Source organism: Thalassophryne amazonica, chromosome 17 (genome assembly GCF_902500255.1).
Source record: "Thalassophryne amazonica chromosome 17, fThaAma1.1, whole genome shotgun sequence".
NCBI lineage: Eukaryota > Metazoa > Chordata > Actinopteri > Batrachoidiformes > Batrachoididae > Thalassophryne > Thalassophryne amazonica.
This window is the reverse complement of record NC_047119.1, coordinates 20,745,514-20,770,078: the sequence shown is the minus strand read 5'-3', so window position 1 is coordinate 20,770,078 and position 24,565 is coordinate 20,745,514. Positions and strand designations below refer to the sequence as shown.

Genomic DNA, 24,565 nt, shown 5'->3' with positions numbered 1-24,565 from the left:
GTAGGCAGACAACCCCTGGTGTGCTGTGAAGTTACTACATTTGAGCCATTAGAAGTCTATAAATTTAGAGCTCTACTGTCAGTACTGTATTAACACCAAGTGGTCAACATCGATGGGCTCAAATGAAGCTCTACCAGAAGAATAAAAAGTTGCACTTCTTTGATTGGCCACTTGAGGCTGGCTCCAAAAGCGAACAGGTTCCCATTAAAGTCTGTGTTAAAATGTCCAAACTTAGAGGAGAAATAAAAATGTTTCCAGCCTCGTACAAAAAAAAACCATTCTCTTTTCCTCCTCTATGACACCTGTACGGGGATGAGTTATTTTTCTAACTTCTTAGTTTGAGACGTTTTATGCCATAAATTTGTGTGTAATTGGGGGTGTGATTGCTTCGAGTGGCAGTGGCTGAGCCGATCTTGATTCTCATTGTGTTGATAACTCATTGTCATTTGATACGGCTGCTAGTTGTTGTGGGGGGGACTGTGTCTGAGTGAAATTCTTGTTGTATTTAATGTTGTATGCTAAAGGCTTTAGCACTTTTAGCAGCTATCGGTAGCTTGATCCAGGAAGTCCATTTAATGCAGGATTACTGAGAAAATAAGTGGCTCATAATTTTTTTTTTTTTTGCCCACACCAAACCAACCCAATGAGAACCACCACGTAGTCTCCAAAAATGATTCAATAAAGACCTGAACCAACGCTGTTTACACTTCTTTGGTTACCCATTTATAGTTCATTGTGATGTTGCCAGAATTCCTGCTGCCACCATTGCCAACATGGAGATGCTGAGATATGGGCTTCATATTGTCTGTTCTGGGTCTCTATAGAAAATCTGTGGGTGACATCACGCAGGGTTTGTCCATTGTATATATACAGTCAATGATTAATACCCATATATTTTCTTTTTGCAAGTTAAAAACTGATTTTTCTCAAATGATGTCACTTTCAAAGGTGATTAAAGCACTCAGAGCCTCAAAATCTAATGCAGCTCTCACACACATGTGCGTGGCATGTTAGTCTCAACACTGCTGTGCTATACTTTCTGGCGTGTGTGCTGCATGTGTCCTCTGCATGTGTTTAGTGGCAAGTGATTTGAACATGACCAAAACACTCGCTGCATTCTAGTCTGTCATTGTGGGACCTGTTTGTGGTGGATAGTGGGGAGTAGGGCAGTCAGTGCTACATGCACCTCCAAACGCCAAAAGCACGCTGTCTGTGTGAGAGGGGCTTAACAATGACTTAACATGGCTACAGTTAAAAAAAACGAAGTAAGCAGTCCTTTGATTAGTGATGTATGATTTTAAATTTTCTTTGTTTTACAGTAAATACTTTGTTCTACTCTCGAGATTTGCCTCTTAGTCTTTTAAGTGGTGTACACATGTGCGTTTTGATTAAATCCAGAAAAATACATTTTTCAGGTATTCAGCTGGGGCGATGGAGAATATGGGAAACTGGGCCATGGCAACAGTGCTACACAGAAATACCCCAAACTTATCCAAGGACCACTGCTAGGGAAAGTAAGAAATTTTTGCGCGTATGAGTCGCTCCACTTGCAATGGAAAATTTCTTTTTTTTTCAGTTGGCTCAGTTTTGCTTGTGTTTTTTGCTTATTTTTGTCAGGTTGTTGTTTGTATCTCTGCTGGCTATAGACACAGTGCTGCTGTGACCAATGATGGAGAGCTTTACACCTGGGGAGAAGGGGATTTTGGCAGGCTGGGTACTCACCTCATTACTTTGTCTAAATTTAAATAAACTCTCTCAGCTCATAGTGTTTAATTTGTGATTTTTTATGACGGCCTCTGTCCAGGTCACAGTGACAGCCAGAGTCGGAATGTGCCCACACTGGTGAAGAATGTAAGTGGTGTAGGTCAGGTGGCATGTGGCAGCTCCCACACCATCGCCGTAGCACAGGATGGACGCACTGTGTGGTCCTTCGGGGGAGGCGACAATGGTATGTTGACAGACAAGAGACGTAATTCAGCATTTGTTTAAGCAGGTTGATAACGTGTTTGTTTTGACAGGGGATAAAAAAGAAAAATAAGCATTAACAGAAAATTATTTGAAGTTCAGCTTTGTTTCAGTGGAAGGGAAATTCAGTTTCCAACAAGGACACATCCTTGTTGGAAACTGTGGAAACACGTGTCCTTTCAGTTTATCACAACAAAGTTGTCTGAAAATTAATTTATGGTGGCCCCTTCTGTATGTGACTCCCTCCTGCAGGCAAGCTAGGTCATGGAGACACCAACCGTGTGTACCGACCAAAGGTCATAGAGGCGCTACACGGATTCATCATCAGAAAAGTGTGTGCTGGCAGCCAGTCATCGCTGGCCCTTACATCTGCAGGACAGGTGGGATGTGACATTTTGGGTCAGAACTGAACTTATCCTGTATCAACCCATGGAGTTGGATGGGTTTGTTATGCCCCCGCTCAACAAAGTTTGGTGGCATGATGTTTTCACCCTGTCCAGGCATCCGTCAGTAAACTCTTTATATTTGCACAATAACTAAAGAATGCTTTATCTGATTGAAATCATTTGATGGTGTAGTGAGGGAAGCGAGAGGAAGATTCCGTTCAAAAATGGCCGTCGTCCATCCACCAATATGGATGCGATGGGCGCCATCTTCCCTTTCTTGATGGTGAATTGGAGGTGGTTGGCTCGAGGAAGTGTCCTTTTAAAAATATGGGTCAATACACTACATATCCTTGATAAAGTGACAATCTTTCGCTATACAAGTAGACCATATACCACCTTTAAAGCACCAGTCTTTCGCTGTAGAAATAATTTCCAGACTTCATTATCACCTGTACTATGAGACTACACCAACTTAACATAGAAGCAGGGGCATACAGTAGTGTTCAGAATAATAGTAGTGCTATGTGACTAAAAAGATTAATCCAGGTTTTGAGTATATTTCTTATTGTTACATGGAAAACAAGGTACCAGTAGATTCAGTAGATTCTCACAAATCCAACAAGACCAAGCATTCATGATATGCACACTCTTAAGGCTGTGAAATTGGGCTATTAGTAAAAAAAAAGTAGAAAAGGGGGTGTTCACAATAATAGTAGCATCTGCTGTTGATGCTACAAACTCAAAACTGTTATGTTCAAACGGCTTTTATAGCAATCCTGTGAATCACTAAACTAGTATTTAGTTGTATAACCACAGTTTTTCATGATTTCTCCACATCTGCGAGGCATTCATTTTGTTGGTTTGGAACCAAGATTTTGCTTGTTTACTAGTGTGCTTGGGGTCATTGTCTTGTTGAAACACCCATTTCAAGGGCATGTCCTCTTCAAGTATTTTGACATATCCAAACTGATCCATGATACCTGGTATGCGATATATAGGCCCAACACCATAGTAGGAGAAACATGCCCATATCATGATGCTTGCACCACCATGCTTCACTGTCTTCACTGTGAACTGTGGCTTGAATTCAGAGTTTGGGGGTCGTCTCACAAACTGTCTGCGGCCCTTGGACCCAAAAAGAACAATTTTACTCTCATCAGTCCACAAAATATTCCTCCATTTCTCTTTAGGCCAGTTGATGTGTTCTTTGGCAAATTGTAACCTCTTCTGCATGTATTTTATTTAACAGAGGGACTTTGCGGGGGATTCTTGCAAATAAATTAGCTTCACACAGGCGTCTTCTAACTGTCACAGCACTTACAGGTAACTCCAGACTGTCTTTGATCATTCTGGAGCTGATCAATGGGTGAGCCTTTGCCATTTTGGTTATTCTTCTATTAATTTTGATGGTTGTTTTCCATTTTCTTCCACGCGTCTGTTTTTTTTTTTTTTTTGTCCATTTTAAAGCATTGGAAATCATTGTAGATGAACAGCCTATAATTTTTTGCACCTGCGTATAAGTTTTCCCCTCTTCAATCAACTTGTTAATCAGACTACGCTGTTCTTCTGAACAATGTCTTGAACGTCCCATTTTCCTCAGGCTTTCAAAGAGAAAAGCATGTTCAGCAGGTGCTGGCTTCATCCTTAAATAGGGGACACCTGATTCACACCTGTTTGTTCCACAAAATTGACGAACTCACTGACTGAATGCCACACTACTATTATTGTGAACACCCCCTTTTCTACTTTTTTTTACTAATAGTCCAATTTCATAGCCTTAAGAGTGTGCATATCATGAATGCTTGGTCTTGCTGGATTTGTGAGAATCTACTGAATCTACTGGTACCTTGTTTCCCATGTAACAATAAGAAATATACTCAAAACCTGGATCAATCTTTTTAGTCACATAGCACTACTATTATTCTAAACACTACTGTATGCCATTACTTTGTGTTGCTCTTGTTATCTTTAGCTCTTATCCAGGATGCATTTTTCTTGTGTGAATCTTTTCTTCTGACAGTAAAACATAAAAAATATTGAGATGAACTATCTTTCTGTCTATCTATCTCTCTCTCTCTCTCTCTCTCTCTCTCTCTCTCTCTCTCTCTCTCTCTCTCTCTCTCTCTCTAGGAATGCATTGTCAGATCTACTCCTATTTTGTAGTGGCTGTTTCTTGCTCTTTTTACATGTATTTAAATGTTTATTTGCATTTTCAAAAAGAATAAATAAAAAAAATACATATGGAGAGCTAAGCAAAAAGTTATAAAGATAAACTTTATTGATCCCACATTGGGGAAAGTTCACCATCAGCTCCCAAAGACTGAGGTAAAAAGGCAGTTTGTTGTGAGGCTGGGGGTGCCTGGCTGTCTTTTGTTTCTGTCTTTTGTTTTTCCTTCCAGGTGGTACGCGTTTAGGACTGAGTGGCTGTGTGGCTGAATTATCAGGACCTCACCCTGATTACCTGAGGCTGATCATGTGCAGCTCGTCAGGACTCACAGCTGTGGTGCATCTACACGGATTGGAGCATGGTGGCATTTAAGTCTGGAGTACACAGTGTGTATTTGCCAGAGACTCGACCTTGTGACCAGACGGGTGAGATCGTCGTCTTGAGAGCCATCTCATCATCACGGATGCAGAGAACGTCCAGGTTTGATGCATGGTCTGTGAAAGAGGAGGGGGTGAGGTCTCACGCTCGTCAGCACACTTCCTGAGGTACGTTAGGTTTTGTGACTAACATAAGTACAGTCAGTAAATGTGGTGTCCCTCACACCTTATTATATTGAGCTGTTATGTTAGTCGTTTAATCAACTTCCACTGCAGTTGAGTAATGTGAACTGGGTGTTCCATGCCTGCAGAGAGGGAAGCTGATTAGTGATTAAGCCAGGAAGTGTTTGCTGTTTATGTACACCTTTGAGCGGTCTCTCTGTGTGTGGAGTGTGGACTCACATGATGGTTTCTTCTTTCACAGACTCGGTTTGTCGCGGCCACCTGGGGGGTGTCGGCGGGGTCCTTGGGTCCGAACTGTTTCTGGCTCCGGACCGTTTGTGCAGCTGGGAGCGCACCGTAAATCCACCACGCCAGACCGCACACTCATTTGTTGTCTTTTTTTCACATCACTGTTATGTCATTAAATTTTGTTATCCTTTGTACCGTGCTCTGCTTATTTTATACTGGGTCCTTCAAACGCTGGTCGGTTCTCCGTCCTGCGTCCGACACATAACAGTAGTCTCTGGCCAAACATCACGGACCCAGCGGTAGGAGAGACGGTAACGCGCCGGGAAGGCGGCAGCAGACGTTCAGAAGTTATCCGGATCAGTTGCGGGTGCTCTCCACCCGGATGGTGCGTGTTTGAGAACCCATTATCGAATACTGATTTGAGCTCTCTTGCAGCCGTGTTCCTGTGTTTGTTGCCTTATCCGTGGGTCGTGGTGGAGTGTGACTAGCGACGGCTTCGCGTCACACTTCGACCGGATAAGAGGTTTAAACGGGAGCTGCAAGAAAGAGTGTGTCTGTAATGGGTGAACGCGCACGGCGGAGCTCTGTGGCACAGGTCGCTGTGCTTCCTGTTGTTACAGTTGTAGCCCCGTTTCCCCGGGTAAAGATAGCTACTGCGTCTGTTGTGACAGCTCCGGCGTAATTTAGTTGAAGCACATTTTTGGTTGTGTTTTACACATAGCTGCGCACAGGAAAAGCAGCATGTTGTTTTCTCTGTCACCAAAGGGGTTTTTATTTTCAGCACTTTGGCTCCCTCTGTTGGTGACTGAGTCACATTACCGTTAATGCTCTTAAGGTGGAACAGGTGTGTTCCATTTGTTTGAGCTTAACGGTATACGTCACTTATTGGTTTTGTGTTGGTTCATTTTTTTGTGGGTGTTTTTTGAGTTGGTTTTTGTGTGGGAGATTTTTTTCACTATTAGTGTCTGAGGTCGTGCCCTAGCAGTCTGTCTGGAGCATAAAAAGGACCCAAGTAACTGTATGTTAGTCTGTTATTTATTTTTTTTTTTTTTATTTTGTTTTCACCTCCCAGGGTTTGATGGGACGGTCCTCTGGGGGGTGATGGGGGGGGGTAATTGGGTTGTTTTTTCTTTTTTCTTTTTTTTCTGTTTTTGTTATGCCCTCTCTTCTCCTCTGGCTCCAGCCGTGTGAGCTGTACGTGTCGGCGTTGCTGGAGTGGTGCAGTTTGGTTATGCTGGGCGTTTCCCAGGTAACCTCTGCACCCGGGAGGGGGGGGAGGTTTGGGGTATTTATTTTTTTTTATTCCCTCTCTTCTCCTCTGGCTCCAGCCGTGTGAGCCGTAGGTTGTCGGTGTTGCTGGAGTGGTGCAGTTTGGTTGTGCTGGGCGTTTCCCAGGTAACCTCTGCACCTGGGAGGGGGGGTTCGGGGTGTTGTTTTTTTTTTTTTTGTTGATTCCCTGTTCCACCTCCGGCTTCAGCGCGCCTTTGAGCCGTCTGCCATCGGCGTGGCTGAGGTTTGGGGCAGTGGAATATACCCGCAGCTGGTGACTGGTTTGGAAGTCGGAGGGGTGGCGCCGTTTTGTGCCGTCTGCCATAACCGCTGTTCCACTCCTCCCGGTTGACTTCTGGGGTATAGTCATGGTTGGTGACGCTGGACGTGCTTCCAGTTTCCACTGCGCCGAGGGGGTGGGGTTGGGGTTGTTTTGTTTGTTTGTTTTTTTTCTCCTTTTGTTTTTCCCCCTGTTTCCGCCCTCAGGGTGTGACTGTGGTGTCCTCTGGGAGGGAAAGGGCTGTGGGTCCATCTAGCCATAGACGGCCGGGGCTGGGTCCGTTGGTCATGAGGGGGGGCGTCTCCTGGGGTTGATGGAACGGTCCTCTGGGAGGCGCTGGGAGTCCCCGTGGGTGACTTTGGATCCCAGAGGGACCTCGGTTGTGGTTATTACTCCTGGAGCTGGCGGGATGTCCTCTGGGGGGTGTTGGTCCCTACATGTCGTCGGGGGGGGAGGGGTGTGTTGGCGTTTTTATTTGCAATCTTAAGTTTGGGTTGTTTTTCTTTTCTCCTCTTCCCGGGGTTTGATGGAACGGTCCTCTTGGGAGGGGGGGAGGTGTTTGGTTGTTTGTGTTTGTCTTTTTTGTTTTATGACTAATCAGACTTTAAACATGGTTGGACAAAGGCTGACCGCACAGGTTCAAGAACTCCTGGCCACACCTGTGCAAATTGACTGACAGAAACAAGGGCAAAGATGCAGCCAGAGGAGAACACGTCAACCGTTCTGTTAGATGAAGATTCTGTTGGAAGATGAATGCAGATACGGTTTCCAGCCATGGTCCCTGGAGGGGGGTGTTTCTGCTGGGCCAGGTTTGTGTGGTCGCCAGGAGGCTTCCCGTGAGGGTGGGGTGCTGTTGTGAGGCTGGGGGTGCCTGGCTGTCTTTTGTTTCTGTCTTTTGTTTTTCCTTCCAGGTGGTGCGCATTTAGGACTGAGTGGCTGTGTGGCTGAATTATCAGGACCTCACCCTGATTACCTGAGGCTGATCATGTGCAGCTCGTCAGGACTCACAGCTGTGGTGCATCTACACGGATTGGAGCATGGTGGCATTTAAGTCTGGAGTACACAGTGTGTATTTGCCAGAGACTCGACCTTGTGACCAGAAGGGTGAGATCGTCGTCTTGAGAGCCATCTCATCATCACGGATGCAGAGAACGTCCAGGTTTGATGCATGGTCTGTGAAAGAGGAGGGGGTGAGGTCTCACGCTCGTCAGCACACTTCCTGAGGTACGTTAGGTTTTGTGACTAACATAAGTACAGTCAGTAAATGTGGTGTCCTTCACACCTTATTATATTGAGCTGTTATGTTAGTCGTTTAATCAGCTTCCACTGCAGTTGAGTAATGTGAACTGGGTGTTCCATGCCTGCAGAGAGGGAAGCTGATTAGTGATTAAGCCAGGAAGTGTTTGCTGTTTATGTACACCTTTGAGCGGTCTCTCTGTGTGTGGAGTGTGGACTCACATGATGGTTTCTTCTTTCACAGACTCGGTTTGTCGCGGCCACCTGGGGGGTGTCGGCGGGGTCCTTGGGTCCGAACTGTTTCTGGCTCCGGACCGTTTGTGCAGCTGGGAGCGCACCGTAAATCCACCACGCCAGACCGCGCACTCATTTGTTGTCTTTTTTTCACATCACTGTTATGTCATTAAATTTTGTTATCCTTTGTACCGTGCTCTGCTTATTTTATACTGGGTCCTTCAAACGCTGGTCGGTTCTCCGTCCTGCGTCGACACATAACACAGTTTAGATTAACTATTAAATATATATATTTATACACACAACAAAGGTGACATTTCAGACATTTCAACATGAAATTGTAACAGATTATTGCACAAGATACAGCCACAGCATCAGTGGAGTGGGTATGTATGGTTACAGTGCAGCATTATACAGTCTGATTGATGATAAAAATTCATAGAAACATTTCAATATTTCATTAAAAACATTCATAAAAACATTTCATAATTACTGCATCCTCCTGTTTTGTATTGATTCTGTAAGTATTGTCTGTGTGATTTCATTAGGTGTTTGCCTGGGGCTGTGGCTCATGTCTTGGATGTGGTTCCTCTGAAACCACTTCTCTGAGGCCCCGGTTTATAGAAGACCTTAGTATCACCAAGATTATTGATATCTCATGCGGAGATAGCCACTGTCTTGCTCTGTCCCATGGTAAGAGACCATTACTGACCTGTTATAAGATGTTTGAGGTAGTGTCAAAAGCTTTGTGATGAGGCAAATTGCAGTTGTTGCAGAGGTATAAATCAAATTTTAAAGTGTACTGCTGTACTTTGGCCAGAGAATGAGGTGTATGCCTGGGGCAACAATACCATGGGTCAGTGTGGACAAGGCCACACTTCAACACCAATTACTAAACCCAAGAAAGTGCTCGGCCTAGAGGGGATGTCAATACAACAAATCACTGCTGGTACTTCTCACAGCCTGGCTTGGACTGCAGTTCCAAAAGACCGGTAAAGCCTTGTTTTATCTTAAATAATTAAAAGTATTTATCCAACAGTTTTTGTTCATTGTTTAATTAAATTATATATATATATATATATATATTGACTTTACAGCTAATGCTAAAAACCATTAGAGAACCAATTAGCTTTCACAAAATTTAGTTCTGCTAACTTTAAGCCAGCTAACATTTAAAAAAAAAAAAACGTTTATTGATCAAAAATGTTTGAAAACCCTAAAATCATATATTTGTTTCTGTTGGAGATTATACACTAATCCAGTAAGTGAAATTGACACATTGCGTGAAGGCAACAAGTGTCACTTCGAAATAAGATTACTAAAATTATTTTCCCTGTGTATCTTTATTTCTTTCTGCACTGTGACTAAACTGTGTTGAATTGGGATTAGGGTTATTTTGATTTGGTAATTATTTATGAACATGTTGATCATCATCTGACCTTAGCAAGCTAAACAATTTTGGAAACCTCCATCTTTACACTTTTTAGCTCTTTACATCTCTTTTTCTGGGTTTTAGAGTAAAAAAAAACAAAGGAAAGCAAAATTGGTTAAATAAAATTTAGCAATACCTTCAGCTAAATGTTTTAGTGGTTTATTGGTTTAGCATTATTATAGTAACTTTGCAGATAGCAAATTAGCGATTATCAAAGCTAACATTTAGGTTAGCTATCCCACCTCTGGTAGTCTACTACACTGTTTGAGTATTCGAAAAATTAATCATCCTGCTAAAATAAGTTTGTTCTTGTATCCTTTCTTTCTTTTTTTTGGTAAATGTCTATCTTCAGTGTGAAATAGTTTGCTGGCTATTACCTGTTTGTGGGTGTCTTCTTTTTTATCAGGCAATTGGTGGCATGGCATAGGCCCTTTTGTGTCGACCTGGAGGAGAGCACGTTCAGTTACTTACGCAACTTTCTTGAAAACTATTGTGATGGCATAGGAAATGACACGCCCCCTGCCCCATTTTTATCTAAAAGGTACATATGTTGTGCGATGACATGGGTAGACTATAACACAATCATCCATATCCCACATTTAGACAGTTGTGTTTCCTGTTTGAAACTTTCTCCACTCTTAAGTAGGTATTTCTGATTTGATGAACTTGATTGTAATGAATTTAATCTTGTTTACATTGCAAACACTAGCAGAACAAAAGCTTTACTGAAAGACTGTGGTGTCGATGTCATTAACCAGTGCTACTTGTGTTATCTCTCTATTCCTCAGGGATCACCACCAGTTTCTTTTGCTGTGCATGAAGCTGCTGTCCATTCACTTGTCTTTGGCCCATGCTGGGGGCACCGGTGCCATGGTTTTGGGTGCTCAGGGCAGGCCACTCAGAAACCTGCTCTTCAGACTCATAGACACCAATATGCCAGACTCTATACAGCAGGTATAACAACAGGATGTGTACCATTTAATTTAGGCAATTTATAGGAGAGTCTTTGATTACTCAGCCACTTATCTTGAGTTTGTTTCTTAGTCATAATATAATTTTTGGGGAAAAAACTGTCTTCGAGTCAAAAGTTATTTTAATTGTATTTAAGCCTTATGATCTGACTTGAAAAACACCAGACACTCAAACCTTTTAAACATTGTCCAAAAAATACTTTCAATTACAACGTTGACTTTATTTTGTAATATCTTCTGTTGGCTGGAGGTCACAACAGCAAATGATCCTTTTCCATCTCAGTCTGTTGTCTGCATCTTCCTCTCTCACACCAACCACCTGCATTCCTCTCTCACCCCACCCATAAACCTGCTCTTTAACCTTTCTCTTCTCCTCCTGCCTAGCACCTCTATCCCCAGCATCCTTCTCCAAATATAACCCGCATACCTATTTGCATGTGCTCAAACATCTCCATGTTGCCTCTCACTTTGTGTCCAAACATTATGACCTGCACTGTCCCTCTGATATGCTTATTCCTAATGCTGTCCATCTGTGCCGTTTGTAACCATCATCAGTCCTTCAGCCAACACCTCTGCTTCCTGTTTTTCTGTTTGTGCCACTGTCTTCAACTCATAAAATTTAGCTAGTCTCACTAAATGTTGCCTTTCAGTCTTGCAGAAACTCTTCAATTACAAATTACTCCCGTCACCCTTATCCACCTACTCCATTCTGCCTGCACTGGTACTAGTTCACTTCTCTGTCATATTTTCCATTATTTTCAACTGTTGTCACAAGTATTTAAACTCATCCACCTTTAACACTTCTTCCAATCATATAATCCCACAAGCCTCCCTTTCATTCACACCCATTTAGTGCAGCAGATAACAGAATAGTTACAGAGGAATCCTGCAAATGATTATAGAGCCACCAAAATTGGTAGAAATATTCCTTAGACATTACTCTTTTTAAAAAAAAACAAAACAAACAACAACAAAAAAACAACAACAACAAAACGATTGGCCACTTGAATTTTTAATAGGCAGGCAGGTAGGGGTCAATTGAACAGTTACACAGGGGTCAAAATTAAAAGATGCTCCAATCCTTTTTGAAAACTATACCACATTATTAGTCTGATCACAAAGACTCCAAAAAGGTATAGTTTGGAATATCTGTGACTGAATGTTATGGAGTTATGGGGTAAAAACAGCAAAAAAAAAAATGGTGGCAAAGGTCATTTTCAGTTTGCACAGGGGTCAAAAGGTAAAGTTGCTCCAATTTTGGCAAAACGTGGTGCAAATTATTGGTGGAGTTAATAGGGTTTTAAAAAGGAATTGTTTGCACCATGTGTCCTGCTTAGTTATCATATTACGGGGTAACAAATGTCACATCATAGAATCCAGTGGACGTCGACATTGTTTGACCTCTATCCATCCATCCATCCATCCATTTTCTTCCGCTTTATCCGGAGTCGGGTCGCGGGGGCAGCAGCTCAAGCAAAGCCGCCCAGACCTCCCGATCCACACACACCTCCCCCAGCTCCTCCAGGGGAACCCTGAGGCGCTCCCAAGCCAGCCGAGAGATGTAGACCCCCCAGCGTGTCCTGGGTCTTCCCAAGGGGCCTCCTCCCAATGGGACGTGCCCAGAACACCTCCCCAGCGAGACGTCCAGGGGGCATCCAGAAAAATGCTCGAGCCACCTCAGCTGGCTCCTTTCGACGTGGAGGAGCAGCGGCTCGACTCCGAGCTCCTCCAGAGTGACCGAGCTCCTCACCCTATCTCTAAGGAAGCGCCCAGCCACCCTGCGGAGGAAACTCATCTTGGCCGCTTGTACTCGCGATCTCGTTCTTTCGGTCATGAGCCAAATCTCATGACCATAGGTGAGGGTCAGAACGTAGATCGATCGGTAAATCGAGACGTTTGGCCCCCTACTCGGCTCTCTCTTCACCACGACAGTCCGATACAGCGACCGCATCACTGCAGATGCTGCACCGATCCGTCTGTCGATCTCACGCTCCATCCATCCCTCACTCGTGAACAAGACCCCGAGATACTTAAACTCCTCCACTTGAGGCAAGGACACTCCACCGACCTGAAGAGGGCAAGGCACCTTTTTCCGGTCGAGAACCATGGCCTCGGATTTGGAGGTGCTGATTTTCATCCCAGACGCTTCACACTTGGCTGCATACCGCCCCAGTGCATGCTGAAGGTCCTGATTTGACAAAGCCAACAAAACCACATCGTCCCCAAACGGCAGAGATGAGATTCTGTGGTTCCCAAACCAGACCCCCTCTACACCCTGGCTGCGCCTAGAAATTCTGTCCACAAAGATAATGAACAGAACCGGTGACAAAGGGCAGCCCTGGCGGAGGCCAACGTGCACTGGAAACAGGTTTGACTTACTACCGGCAATGCGAACAAAGCTCCTGCTGCGGTAGTACAGGGACCGGATAGCCCTTAACAAAGGACCCCGGACCCCGTACTCCCAGAGCACTCCCACAGGGTGCCCTGAGGGACATGGTTGAACGCCTTCTCCAGATCCACAAAGCACATGTGGACTGGTTGGGCGAACTCCCATGAACCCTCGAGTACCCGATGGAGGGTGTAGAGCTGGTCCAGTGTGCCGCAACCAGGACGAAAACCGCACTGCTCCTCCTGAATCCGAGGTTCGACTATCGGTCAAATTCTCCTCTCCAGTACTCTGGAATAGACCTTACCGGGGAGGCTGAGGAGTGTGATCCCCCTGTAGTTGGAACACATTGTCATTGAACACAAGGTCATTGTTTGACCTTTACTTTGCAAACCACGCATTCAGCACAGTCAAAACTATTCCATTTATTAATCCTATTAGCTCAGCCGATAATTTACACCACATTTTACTGAAATTGGAGTAACTTTAACTTTTGACCCCTGTACAAACTGAAATTGACCTTTGTCACAATTCTTGCTGTTTTTACCCCATAACTCCAGAACATTCAGTCATAGATAGTCCAAACTATATATTTTTGGAATCTTTATGATCAGACAAATAATCTGGTGCAGTTTTCAATATGATTAGAGCATCTTTTAATTCTGACTCAAGTCTCCTCTCAACCTGCTCCCTTTTCTTAGTACAGATCACATTGGCATCCACAAACATCATTGACTCAGTTTTGAGTATATGATGTGGGATGATGGTATCTGCATGTTTTGTGTTTTTGTTGGTTTAATACAAGAAACCAAGTAAGTATGGCGGTTGGAATAGTAAATGCTGTGTTAGTGTCCATCAGTACATTGAACATATTTTATTGCATTTATTGATTGCAGTCAGTTGTGCACCTGAGTTATTGTTTGTCTTTGATATTTGTGGCTTTGTTTAATTTTTCTTAGGCAGTTATGAACACATCGTCCATTGGTGCTTCCTTGCTGTTACCTCCTCTGAGGGAAAGAACAGAACTACTTCTTTCCCTTCTTCCTCAGGGCCCACAGAGTTGGAACATTCTTTCCAAAGGACAGGTATTAAATAGTGTTTTCAAACTATATTTAGCCATAAAGTACTTAAACTTTCAGTTGGGGATAAATCATTATGAAACAGTCATGATTCAGGATTTAGCAGGAAAAGAACATTTTTCTAAATTATTTTTGTAGTGTTCTTTTAAAACATCGGAACAATTTTTCAGAACATCCTGGATGTAGACACTAATCTTTTTTTTTCTTCTGTTTCTCTTTCCAAGTGTCTGCAGTTAGACATGGTCCTCAGTAACCTTCAGGAGCAGAGCCATATAGCCTCATTGTTAGGTTACAACAATTTTGGGGAGGTGACAAATCTGGGATTCCCTGTGACACCTGTTATGTCAGCACAGCCAACATCCTCATCCAGTTCTGCTGTGACCTCTGACCCTCTGCACTTGGCAGAGGTGCTGCTCAGAAACCTTCTGCTCAGCATTGGCTTTTACACGGTATGGAGTACTGCACCGATTGTTTCACCCGTGTACCGCTTAATGTTTATGTCAATTATTGGCCACAATTTTTGGGCCAGTTTGTCACTATTCCGTACTTGTGCATAATTTTGTTTTTGTGTGTCCATATAGGAGAGAGCGTTTGGGGAGTTGGAGAAAAACAGTGACAAACAGCTGTTGACTGATAATCAGGGACACAGTGATTTTCCCTCTCATTTTCACCAGCTGTTGTCTGGATTGCACAAACACCTCCTTGCCCACTGCTACATCCACTCCAGCCCAGAGGTATGCAACACATTCTGCTTATAATTTTTCAAAAAATGTCTAAATTTTACTTTGTGCAAATTTTGCATTTTGCATCACCACTCTTAGCTTCATAGTGGAGTCGAGTGGAAAAGGATTTTCTTTCACCAAAACAGATCAAATCTAGGCTTGCATCTCAGATGTACCTTCTGACAATTTGTAGCTAAACTTTCAGGTCTTCTTTTTAAAAAAATCCTCCTCAATTTCTTTGTAATTGATGTAAATAAAGTCCAAGACATATTCAGTGGCAGCTTTACCATCAGAGAGCCTCATCCACAACTACCACAAAAGACTGCAAGCTGTCATTGATGTTAAAGGGGGCAGTGTATTGCCCCCTGTAATGCTGCCGCCAGACCTTTGACAGGAAGCAGAAGGTTTGACCACATTACACCCATTGTCTCTTCACTGGCTTCCTGTCCCTGTGAGATCAGGTTTTAAGGTTCTGCTATTAACCTATAAAATTATTTACAGACTGGCACCTCCCTACTTAGCTGACCCAATTAAACCCTACGTACTGGCCCGGGCTCTGCGTTCTCAGGGTGCAGGACTACTTTGTGTGTCTCGGGTGAATAAAAAGTCTGCAGGTCATAGAGCTTTCTCTTATCATGCACCTGCTTTGTGGAATGATCTCCCTGCGTCAATAAAACAGTCAGATTCTGTGGAGACTTTCAAGTCCAGACTTAAGATGCACTTATTTTCCCTTTTGTATGGCTAGCATACTGGCATAGTATGTTAATATGCTTTTTACCTTTTTAAATTCATTTTATTCGTAAAGAGAGTGGGCCACAGCCTCAACTTTTAGTGAAGCTTAGGGCTAGTGGCCAGCGATCACCTTAGTATTTCTTTCTTGTTGCTTAATGCTGACAAATGATACTGTATTCATTGTCTTTCTGCCGCCTGATTCTGTTTTTTCTTTCTCTCTGTTTGAGGCGCAGCTCTATCCAGAATTGGGTGTGGGTGTCTTCTTCTGCAGGCCTCCCGTCCTGTGCACCAGCATGGACTCCCAAAATTTCCTGCATATTCCTATTGTCAATTGTGTCGGTAGCATGGCCCAAGCAGTGGTTCACCTCTTTGAGTCTGGTCTGCTCTTCCTCTAATCATCAGAGGGAGTTTTTCCTTACCATTGTGGCCTGTGTGCTTGCTCTAGGGGTTGTTAAGGTTAGACCTTATTTGTGTGAAGTGCCCTGAGACAGCTTTATTGTGATTTGGCGCTATACAAATGAAATAAATTGAATTAAATTTAAATTGAACTAAGAACAGGAGTATATAAAGTTTTGATCAGGGTCATTTGGGTAGTTTCTGTTGTCATTTTGATTAAAAAAGAGAGAAAAAAGTTTTTGTGTTATCATTCATATTCTCCGAATGGAATTTATTGCCGAGTAAGTTCTCACATACAAGGAATTTGATTTGGTGTCATTGGTGTATAAACAACAATAAAATAAATACTTCTGTAAGTGGTAATAGGTGCATAAACAGCAATAAAAAGAAAAAAAATACTTCTGTAAGTAAAGGAGTCAAATAGACAAATGGGCAAAGGTAAGTTTACTGTCAAATAGATATAGTGGAATGGTGGAATGGGTCTGTGCAGGCCTGCAGATGAGCAGTACAGGGATGATCAATCTGTACTTTGTGGGAGTGGGGGGGGGGGCTGGGTGAATGGGGTCTCTGGCATTATTTATAAGTCTAGCTGTGGACGGAAAGAAGCTGTTTTTGTGTCTTGAGGTTTTAGTCCTGATGGACCTCAGCTGTCTGCCAGAGGGGAGGGTAACAAAAAGTTTGTGTCCTGGGTGAGAGGGATTGGCCACTATCTTCCTTTCCCTTCTTCAGGGCCCTGGAGGTGTACAGGTCCTGTCGGGATGGCAGATTGCAGTTGATCACCTCTGCTGCGTGGATGATATGCTGCAGATATATATGTGTATGTTTGTGTGTGTGCAATACACTATTTAGTGAGAGAATCAATGGTAAGGGTTTTTTTTTTAGAGGCACGTGTGGGGGGGTTGTGCTGATGGATCATGGAATATAGTGAAGCCTAATTAAGCCTGTTAAGAGAGATTGTGCTATTCTGTAGGATGACAGCAGTGTAACGCTGCTTCGAGAGCATCTGTCCCTGTTGCTTCCCTGCGCTGCTGAGACACTCAGGAGGTCCACGCGGCTGCTAAAGGAGAGTTTACTGGACAAACAAATTATCAAGACGTTGTACAGTAAGAACAATCCCTGACTACTGATTTTTCTAATAACAAACTCAGTACCACTGGTTTTAGAGAAGCGTACCTCAAAATTTGAGCTTTAGTTAACTTTGCTTCTCAGACTGAGATCTGATGCATATTTGTTTTCCTCAGTTATTTGTGTTGGTCAGCCATCTGTTCCTGCCTTCCTGTTTTTGCAGTGGTCTTGTATCACTCCGTGGCTGGTAGCCTACTGTGCCAGGTAATGTATTCACTGCTGCTGCTACCTCTGAGCACAGTTCAACCTCTTCTGAGCTATTTGCTGGTCTTGTTGGAGCGCCTGAATGACTTTAACAGGTTACTACCAGAAACAAGTCAGATGGAGGATCAAGAACTGAGGATGGAGGCTCAAAAAGTCTGCATAGGTCAGTGAAGTGACTGATCTAAATTCAGTGCCCCGCAAATTTTGCCTTTTATTGTTAGTATTAGTTAGTAGTGGGTACAGATCCGCTAACCGCTAATTATCAAAGACAATGTTTTCATTATCGGATTAGCTTTTCAGATAACTTTGAAAACCATCATCGGACCAATTATCGTCCGATGAGTTTTGGTCCGATAATTTTTAGACCGCTAACATTTTTGCAGACGTAGTCAACAAAGCTTAACAGTTACAAACATTTATGAAGTCTAAAATCAGTTGAGTGTCTACCTGTTAAATGTTTTATAGTAGATGTGTAGTTCTATCCTCTACAAACTTAGGAGAGCTGGTTCTAGAAGAAACCGCTCTATCCTCTGCAGGCAAAGGAGAGCTGGTCATAGAAAAGAAGCTCATTTCTTTTGACTCCGTACTGATACACTGGCAATATCACCCAAGTCATCCAGAAGCATACAGTTTTAACTTATGGTTAAAATTTTAACCAAACTAATTTCGGACAAGTTATTTCAATTAACGTCACATCTGAAGTTTTATAAAGTGAAAATATCAGATATATGTTCTAGTTTTAAAGTAATGCACTAATTTTGAAGGTTTGAGTGTGGACATGCTGTGCCCAGTGCATTATGGGTAATCTCAGTGCATTCACGACAGAAGAAATACATTTGAGACACTCTGATCAGGCTCCACACGGACAACAGCATTAAACTCTTTGTATATTGTGCCTAAAACTCTCGTGAATATATTCTCTGGGTTTATAGACGTTATTGTGTTTGTTTTATGTAAAAATGCCAGAAGAAGCCCAGGTTGCTACTCCATTATTTTCAGTTGGAATCATTGCAATCGATTCCTGTTTGCTATTTAACGTCTTGCTTATGTCAAACACTTCTGTCGTCTTTGTTCCAGAGTAATAAATATATAAGATGTCTGAAATTCAGTTTGCGTTTATTAAGTTCCACACATCTTAAACGTAGCAACACAGATTATCTGGAATTTTGTTTTGGCAAGTTTTCATGGTCTCTACTGCCATCTACTGGCCAGCAGTGTTCATGGCAGTATTCGCCCTCAGTACTGAGCGTCTGGGCACCAGTAGATGGCAGTGTTCTATTATTTTGACACCGGTTATGTTGGGAAAGTGTAGGAACACGGACCCACAACAGGGGGCGCAAATGAACGGACAATGGAATAGGTCAAATAACAACACTTTACTGTTGCGAACGTGCACAACAAACACAACAAATTACAACAATGGACAAAGTTCAATTCACGAAGGTGTCGTGTGGGCAGGCTCGAAGATAGGAGACGCCTCTCCAAAGTAGAACCGGAACCACACGGTTTCCTCCGCCACAGGACCCCGGGAATACTGGAGCCGCCAAGTTCCGAACTCCCAGGTGGCCACTGCCTCCGCGTGTCGGACCTGGTACTGCTGGCGAGGAACAAGAACACATTAACGTGGGCGCGTTTGCACCCAGCAACCTGTACGGCAGGGAAGCTACCTCCACCTCTCGTTGGGGAAAAAAGTCTGCAATCACTCACAAAAATCACAAAGGTTACTGTCAAGCAGTCAGCTGAGATTATTACCTTCCAGGTAGAACGATATCTCGGCGATGAGGTGGAGATGCCGTCCTGCTGATATACCCCAGTGATAATTGCCGGCAGCTGTCTCAGGTGATGGGTGACAGCTGTTACCGAGGCTGCTCCTGTGGGGCGGCGGCGCCCTCTGGTGGTGGTGGGCCAGCAGTACCTCCTCTTCAGCGGCCCACACAACAGGTTATATCAGTTATCTAAATACAACTTGGCTTTTTTTGCAAATGTCTTTTTTTTAACAAATAAAAAAAATTGCATATTTTACAAAAGCACATTTATATGTAAACACCAACACACACATCACATTAACGTGTTGGTTTTTACATAGAATGAATGAGTCAACCAGTCAGTGTTAGCGGAGGCACATTTTACTCATAATCCCTTTGGCATCTGTCTGTGTTTGTTACAAAACTTCAGAATTAGTGCATTATTTAACATTAAAAGATATATGTTATATTTTAACTTTGTACAAATGACAGAACTGACATTAATGGAGTTATTCTGTTGGTATTAATTTTATTTATAACTCAAAACCAAAAGTCAGCACTGCTTTATTTTTCAAGACCTCCGCCTCACAGTGACGCCGTTATTGAGTAGAGAGTTGAGCATCACTTCTCCTCTCAACTGCTTCTCTGCTGGAAGCCATGTAGTAAATAGGAGCTTCCAGCAGTGGGCAGGGTGCTCAAAGACAGAAGTGCTGACTCATTGTTTGGGTCTGTGGTTGCCTTAGATGCTACCAGAAGTGATTGTGGTGTTAAAACTCAAAATCAGCTTGTTAGTAGTTGCAAGTGTACCAGAGACAATACTATACAATTATAGACTTTTCATACACCGAAATCAAAAGTCTATAACTGTTTTATTATATGGTAAACAAGAAAATTGGGAGTTTGTCAAACATACTAAAACTGAAAAATCAATCTCAATTTTCAACTCTTTATTATTACTGTCATACTGCACCAACTGACATCCCATTGATCAACTGGAGATGCCTGTTAAGTCCGTGATGAAGAGTCATCAGGCTTGTTTTCTTGTAAAGTTTGCCATTCGCCTGTCTAGGTTCCGCGTAAAATTGACTGAGTACTCCGTCAAGCATCCGCGTGTCATACGTTTCAAAGTTGGGCACATGTCCCTTTTCAGTGATGTACTTGCGAAATATGTTGGCTGCTGACTGTGTATTTCTGCAGGTGTTCTTCGCATCTTTTTCGTGTAAATTCATTTTAGCGTCAGCGTCGCTAACAGACGCAAACCTGTCTTCTGCCATCTTGTCAACAAACTGATAGCCAAAGTAGGTGTTGTATCGCGTTATCTGATTGGTCGTTATCGATAGAAGGCGTCGCTCGATTAGCTAGTGCTACGCTGCACGCGAGGTGTACTTATTTCGCACGCGTGGTCTATTCGGCTCCACCAGCAGTCAACTCGGCATGTGGTACAGCTCAGAAAGTGGCGAATGGGCCATCAGAAGTTGGCAAAATCCCATACCCTATAATAATGGAAGTTATCGGTTAGCTGTAGCTTCCGATACATTTTGGATGGTTTATTCGGTTTAGCTTTATAAAAGATAGCTTTTCAGTCAGCTGATTATCTGTTATCGAAGCTAACTTTTTGGTTAGCTGTGCCCACCACTGGTATTAGTATTTATGTGATAATTGTCTACTTTCACATGGGATATGTAATAATGATATGTTTTACACTTTAGTTCCTTCTTGCACAATAACATTGTCCCTAAGTTAATACAGACAATGGATCTTTCTTACAGAAAAAGGGGAAGAAATTCATCGCTTGGACAGCAGCAGCAGGAGAAGGATTGCAAGTGGGTTTGGCTGTTGGATCTGGAGCGGACTGTAGCGCTGGTAGTTGGCCATTGCATCGGTGGCATGCTGCAGGGTCCACCGCCCTCATGTCAGGAGAGAGCATCAGAATTCTGGCTGTCAAATATGCTCCTCAGGAATGGCCTTGAAATGGAGTTTGAACAACTTGGTAGGAAAAACACAGGCAAAGTCAAAGTTAACTTTATTATCCCAGAAGGGAAATTCAGATGGTCAAGGTGCGTATAATACAAACAACTTCAGACAAGATAGACAAACTTAAAAACAGATAAATAAATAAAAGACAAATAATACACCCCCTCCGTCATGCCTCTCTGGCTCCTCTCCACACAGCTAAGCTGCTACACCACAACACACACACACACACACAATACTACAGTGTCAAGTCCCCTGCTGAGAACTGTGTCTTTCATTAACAATTCTAAGTGCAGAGGGAACAAATGACTTGCTGAACCTGGTTGTCCTTATTTCCTTTGTAGTAGCCTCCCCTTACCACGTTGACTTAACTGAAATCTGTTATGTAAAGGGTGGGTAATATCTGCAAGAATACTTTCAGCCTTGTGTAGTATGATATCTTGAAACAGCTGAGCAGCTGATGTTTGATTGCACCCAATTATCCTACTAGCTGTTTTAATAATGCGTTGCAATCTTTCCTGATCTTGTTTACAGGAATTTATTAATCCATGTAATGAGTCTTGGGTTAACACCTAACTTAACCAGTTTGTCCACCAGTAGGTGGGGTTGGATGGTGTGGAACGTGCTGCTGAAATCAATGAAAACAATCTTTACAAAGCTGTAAGGCTCCTCTAGATGTTCAAATATACTGTTTATCATGGTCAGCAGTGCATCCTCCACTCCCCGCCTTGGCTGGTATGCAAACTGGAAAGGGTCCAAAGATGGTGCTACCTCACTAAGCAGATGTTTCAATATAATTTTCTCTAAGCATTTCATAGGCACTGAGGTTAATGCGACAGGTCTCAGATCATTCATCTCTTTGGGCCTTCTTTTCTTTGGTACCGGAACAATCAAAGACTGTTTCCACTGAGCCGGGATTAATCCTGTTTCTACTGACTGCTGAAACAGCATTTGAAAAGGAAAAGCAAGTGAATCGGCACATGTGCGCAGCACTTTACAGCTGATACCGTCTGGACCCTGAGATTTATTAATATTAACACGTAAAAACTGCTCTTTAACCTCCTCAATGCTAATTGTATGTCACGAACTTGCATAGTTCTGACTGCATCCATTGCCAGTTTCTGCTGAGTTGTATAGTCAGTACTGTCAAACCTACAATAAAAAGTGTTCAATTCATCTGAAAAGACATTGTCATCTGAGACAGTCAAGTTCTGCATTTTAGGTTTATATCCAGTCATAATTGTAATCCCTGCCAGGCTCTTTTAGCGTCATGGTTGAATAATGACTGAATCTTATTCCTATAAGCAGTCTTGCAGTCCAGTATTTTCTTTTAATATTTTTTCTGTACAGATCTAATGTCCTCCTTTGAGCCTCCAGATTTAAACAGCCTATTTTTACAGTTTAGTAGTTCTTTAAGTTCAGGAGTGATCCATGGTTTATTATTTGGATAGAGTTTCACAATCTTTTTTGGAACGATAATGTCCTTGCAAAAATGAATGTATCCTGAAACTGCAAGTGCAGCGTCATTGATGTTTGACGACGAGTTGATCAGAAGTTCCCAATCAGTGCAGTCTAGGCAGTCTCTTAAAGTATTAGATGCATCAGTGGTCCAACATTCCACCTCTTTGTTCTTTACTTTCTCTCGGCGCAGCAGAGGTTGGTACGTTGGTGTTAAGCGGATCATGTTATGATCCGACTTTCCGAGCCCTGGCAGGGCCGTCGCGTAGTAAGCTTTCTCCAAGTTGCCGTACACAGGTCTAGCACGCCCCCTCCCGCGTGGAACATGATACATATTGATGATACGCAGGTAGAGTCTCTGCCAAAGAACACAGATTAAAATCCCCAAGTATCAGTTTTGCCGCATCGGGCGCTGTTGCTTCAGTCATTGTCACAAGTGCATGTATAGTGTTAGCAGCTTCCGTAACGTCCCGCCGAAGGTGCAATATATACAATAAAAAGGCAAATCTGATGTATTTCACGGGGCATATAATAAGGTCTTAATTGACTGATAACAGTTCAATATCTTTCGTGCAAAGTTTATGTTTCACGGTGATGTGTGCTGGGTTGCAGTACCTATTGTTTATAAACATGCACACTCCTCCACCTTTTCTCTTCCCAGAGTTAGAATTACGGTCTGCCCTTACCAGTGTGAAGCCTTCCAATTCAACCGATGAATCTGAATCAAACTCCGTCAGCCAGGTTTCCGATAGACAAATCAGGCAAGATTGCTGATAGTCAGCCATATGCTGCGCACAGGCACGGAGTTCATCAGTTTTATTCCGAATGCTTTGTACGTTCCCAAACATAATGGTTGGTAGAGGTGGCCTAAATGGCCTCCTTTTCAATCGAGCTCGCACTCCCCCTTTCCTTCCACGCCTTCGCTTTGGTTTATCACCTGGGAAAGGTGGTGTAGGTAATCCAATAAATTCATCTCGGGGAGAGAGGGAACCACTTCCCTGATGTTCAGCAGAGCCTCTCGGCTGTAGGTGATTTTAAATTGAAGACCCTCGGAAAGCCCTGTCACTAGCACCGTGTCGTCCAAGAAGCAAAAAAATTAAAACTACAAGAAGAAACACTGCGATGTTTCGTCCCATCTTGCGTTACTGCGAATATCTACACTTAATTCGCGATATTTAAAAACACAAACTTAATCAAACAAAACGAACACACATAACTACAAACAAGACGTGCACCCGACCGTGTCGCCACAACGAGCATGCGCCACCGTCACCGTCAATAGATGCATGTATTATGCAACATATGCAACATCCATCTGCATAAGGGCAGATGGATGTTGCTAATTTCTGTCTTTAGATATGTTTTAACAACACGCCAGGTTTCTGTAAAGGATAGGATAGAGTAAAAGCACAGCTGTGGTTTTGTACCAAAACAAAATGTTGCTTGTGTTAACTATAAACATTATGAATAACTGAAGACTTGATAGTTAGTGAACTCCGTAATTGATTATTTGAAAGAGTATCACTTTTCAATTTATAGAAAGTAATATTTTTCTGAATCTAATTAGCACCCTGCAGTTGTTCATATATTATTCAGAGATTTGCATTGCTGTAACCTGTGTGCCTGCAGACTCGAGCATGGCTTGGCTGACTGAGATGGTGCTGCTGGGCAGTACTGATGCCAGACTGGCAGAGCTGAGTCTGAATGAGAAACCAGTACTTTACTGGAACTGGGCACTGGGATCTTCCAGAGAACCTGCAAATGGTCTGTGGCGAAAGATGAAGGAGTATGCTCAGAGCAGAGGTACCAGCTGGCATTATGTACATTTGATCATTGTTCTCTATACGTCAGTGATTTACACTTTAGTTTCATCTTCACCTTGTATTTACTGTTTTTTTTTGGTGGCCTTTTATGCCTCTTCTGCAACAGAAATTTATTTCATCTCATCTGTTCTATTGGTAGCACAACTAGTTGTGTAACTTGGACTGGAGTTCATCATTTTTAATGGCATGATGA

At 42.9% G+C, this 24,565-nt stretch overlaps 1 protein-coding gene across 1 annotated transcript in view; it reads left to right on the top strand.

The window, feature by feature from the left end:
• LOC117530159 (probable E3 ubiquitin-protein ligase HERC1) overlaps positions 1-24,565 on the top strand; it is a 147,652-nt gene that overhangs the window by 17,806 nt on the left and 105,281 nt on the right. Inside the window, 16 exon segments of the mRNA XM_034193117.1 lie at positions 1,416-1,514; positions 1,618-1,714; positions 1,805-1,948; positions 2,218-2,345; positions 8,874-9,018; positions 9,146-9,317; positions 10,164-10,298; positions 10,546-10,711; positions 14,074-14,199; positions 14,418-14,642; positions 14,775-14,927; positions 17,014-17,146; positions 17,332-17,535; positions 20,887-20,898; positions 20,901-21,107; positions 24,179-24,352. Coding sequence (XP_034049008.1) covers positions 1,416-1,514; positions 1,618-1,714; positions 1,805-1,948; positions 2,218-2,345; positions 8,874-9,018; positions 9,146-9,317; positions 10,164-10,298; positions 10,546-10,711; positions 14,074-14,199; positions 14,418-14,642; positions 14,775-14,927; positions 17,014-17,146; positions 17,332-17,535; positions 20,887-20,898; positions 20,901-21,107; positions 24,179-24,352 — 2,320 coding nt within the window.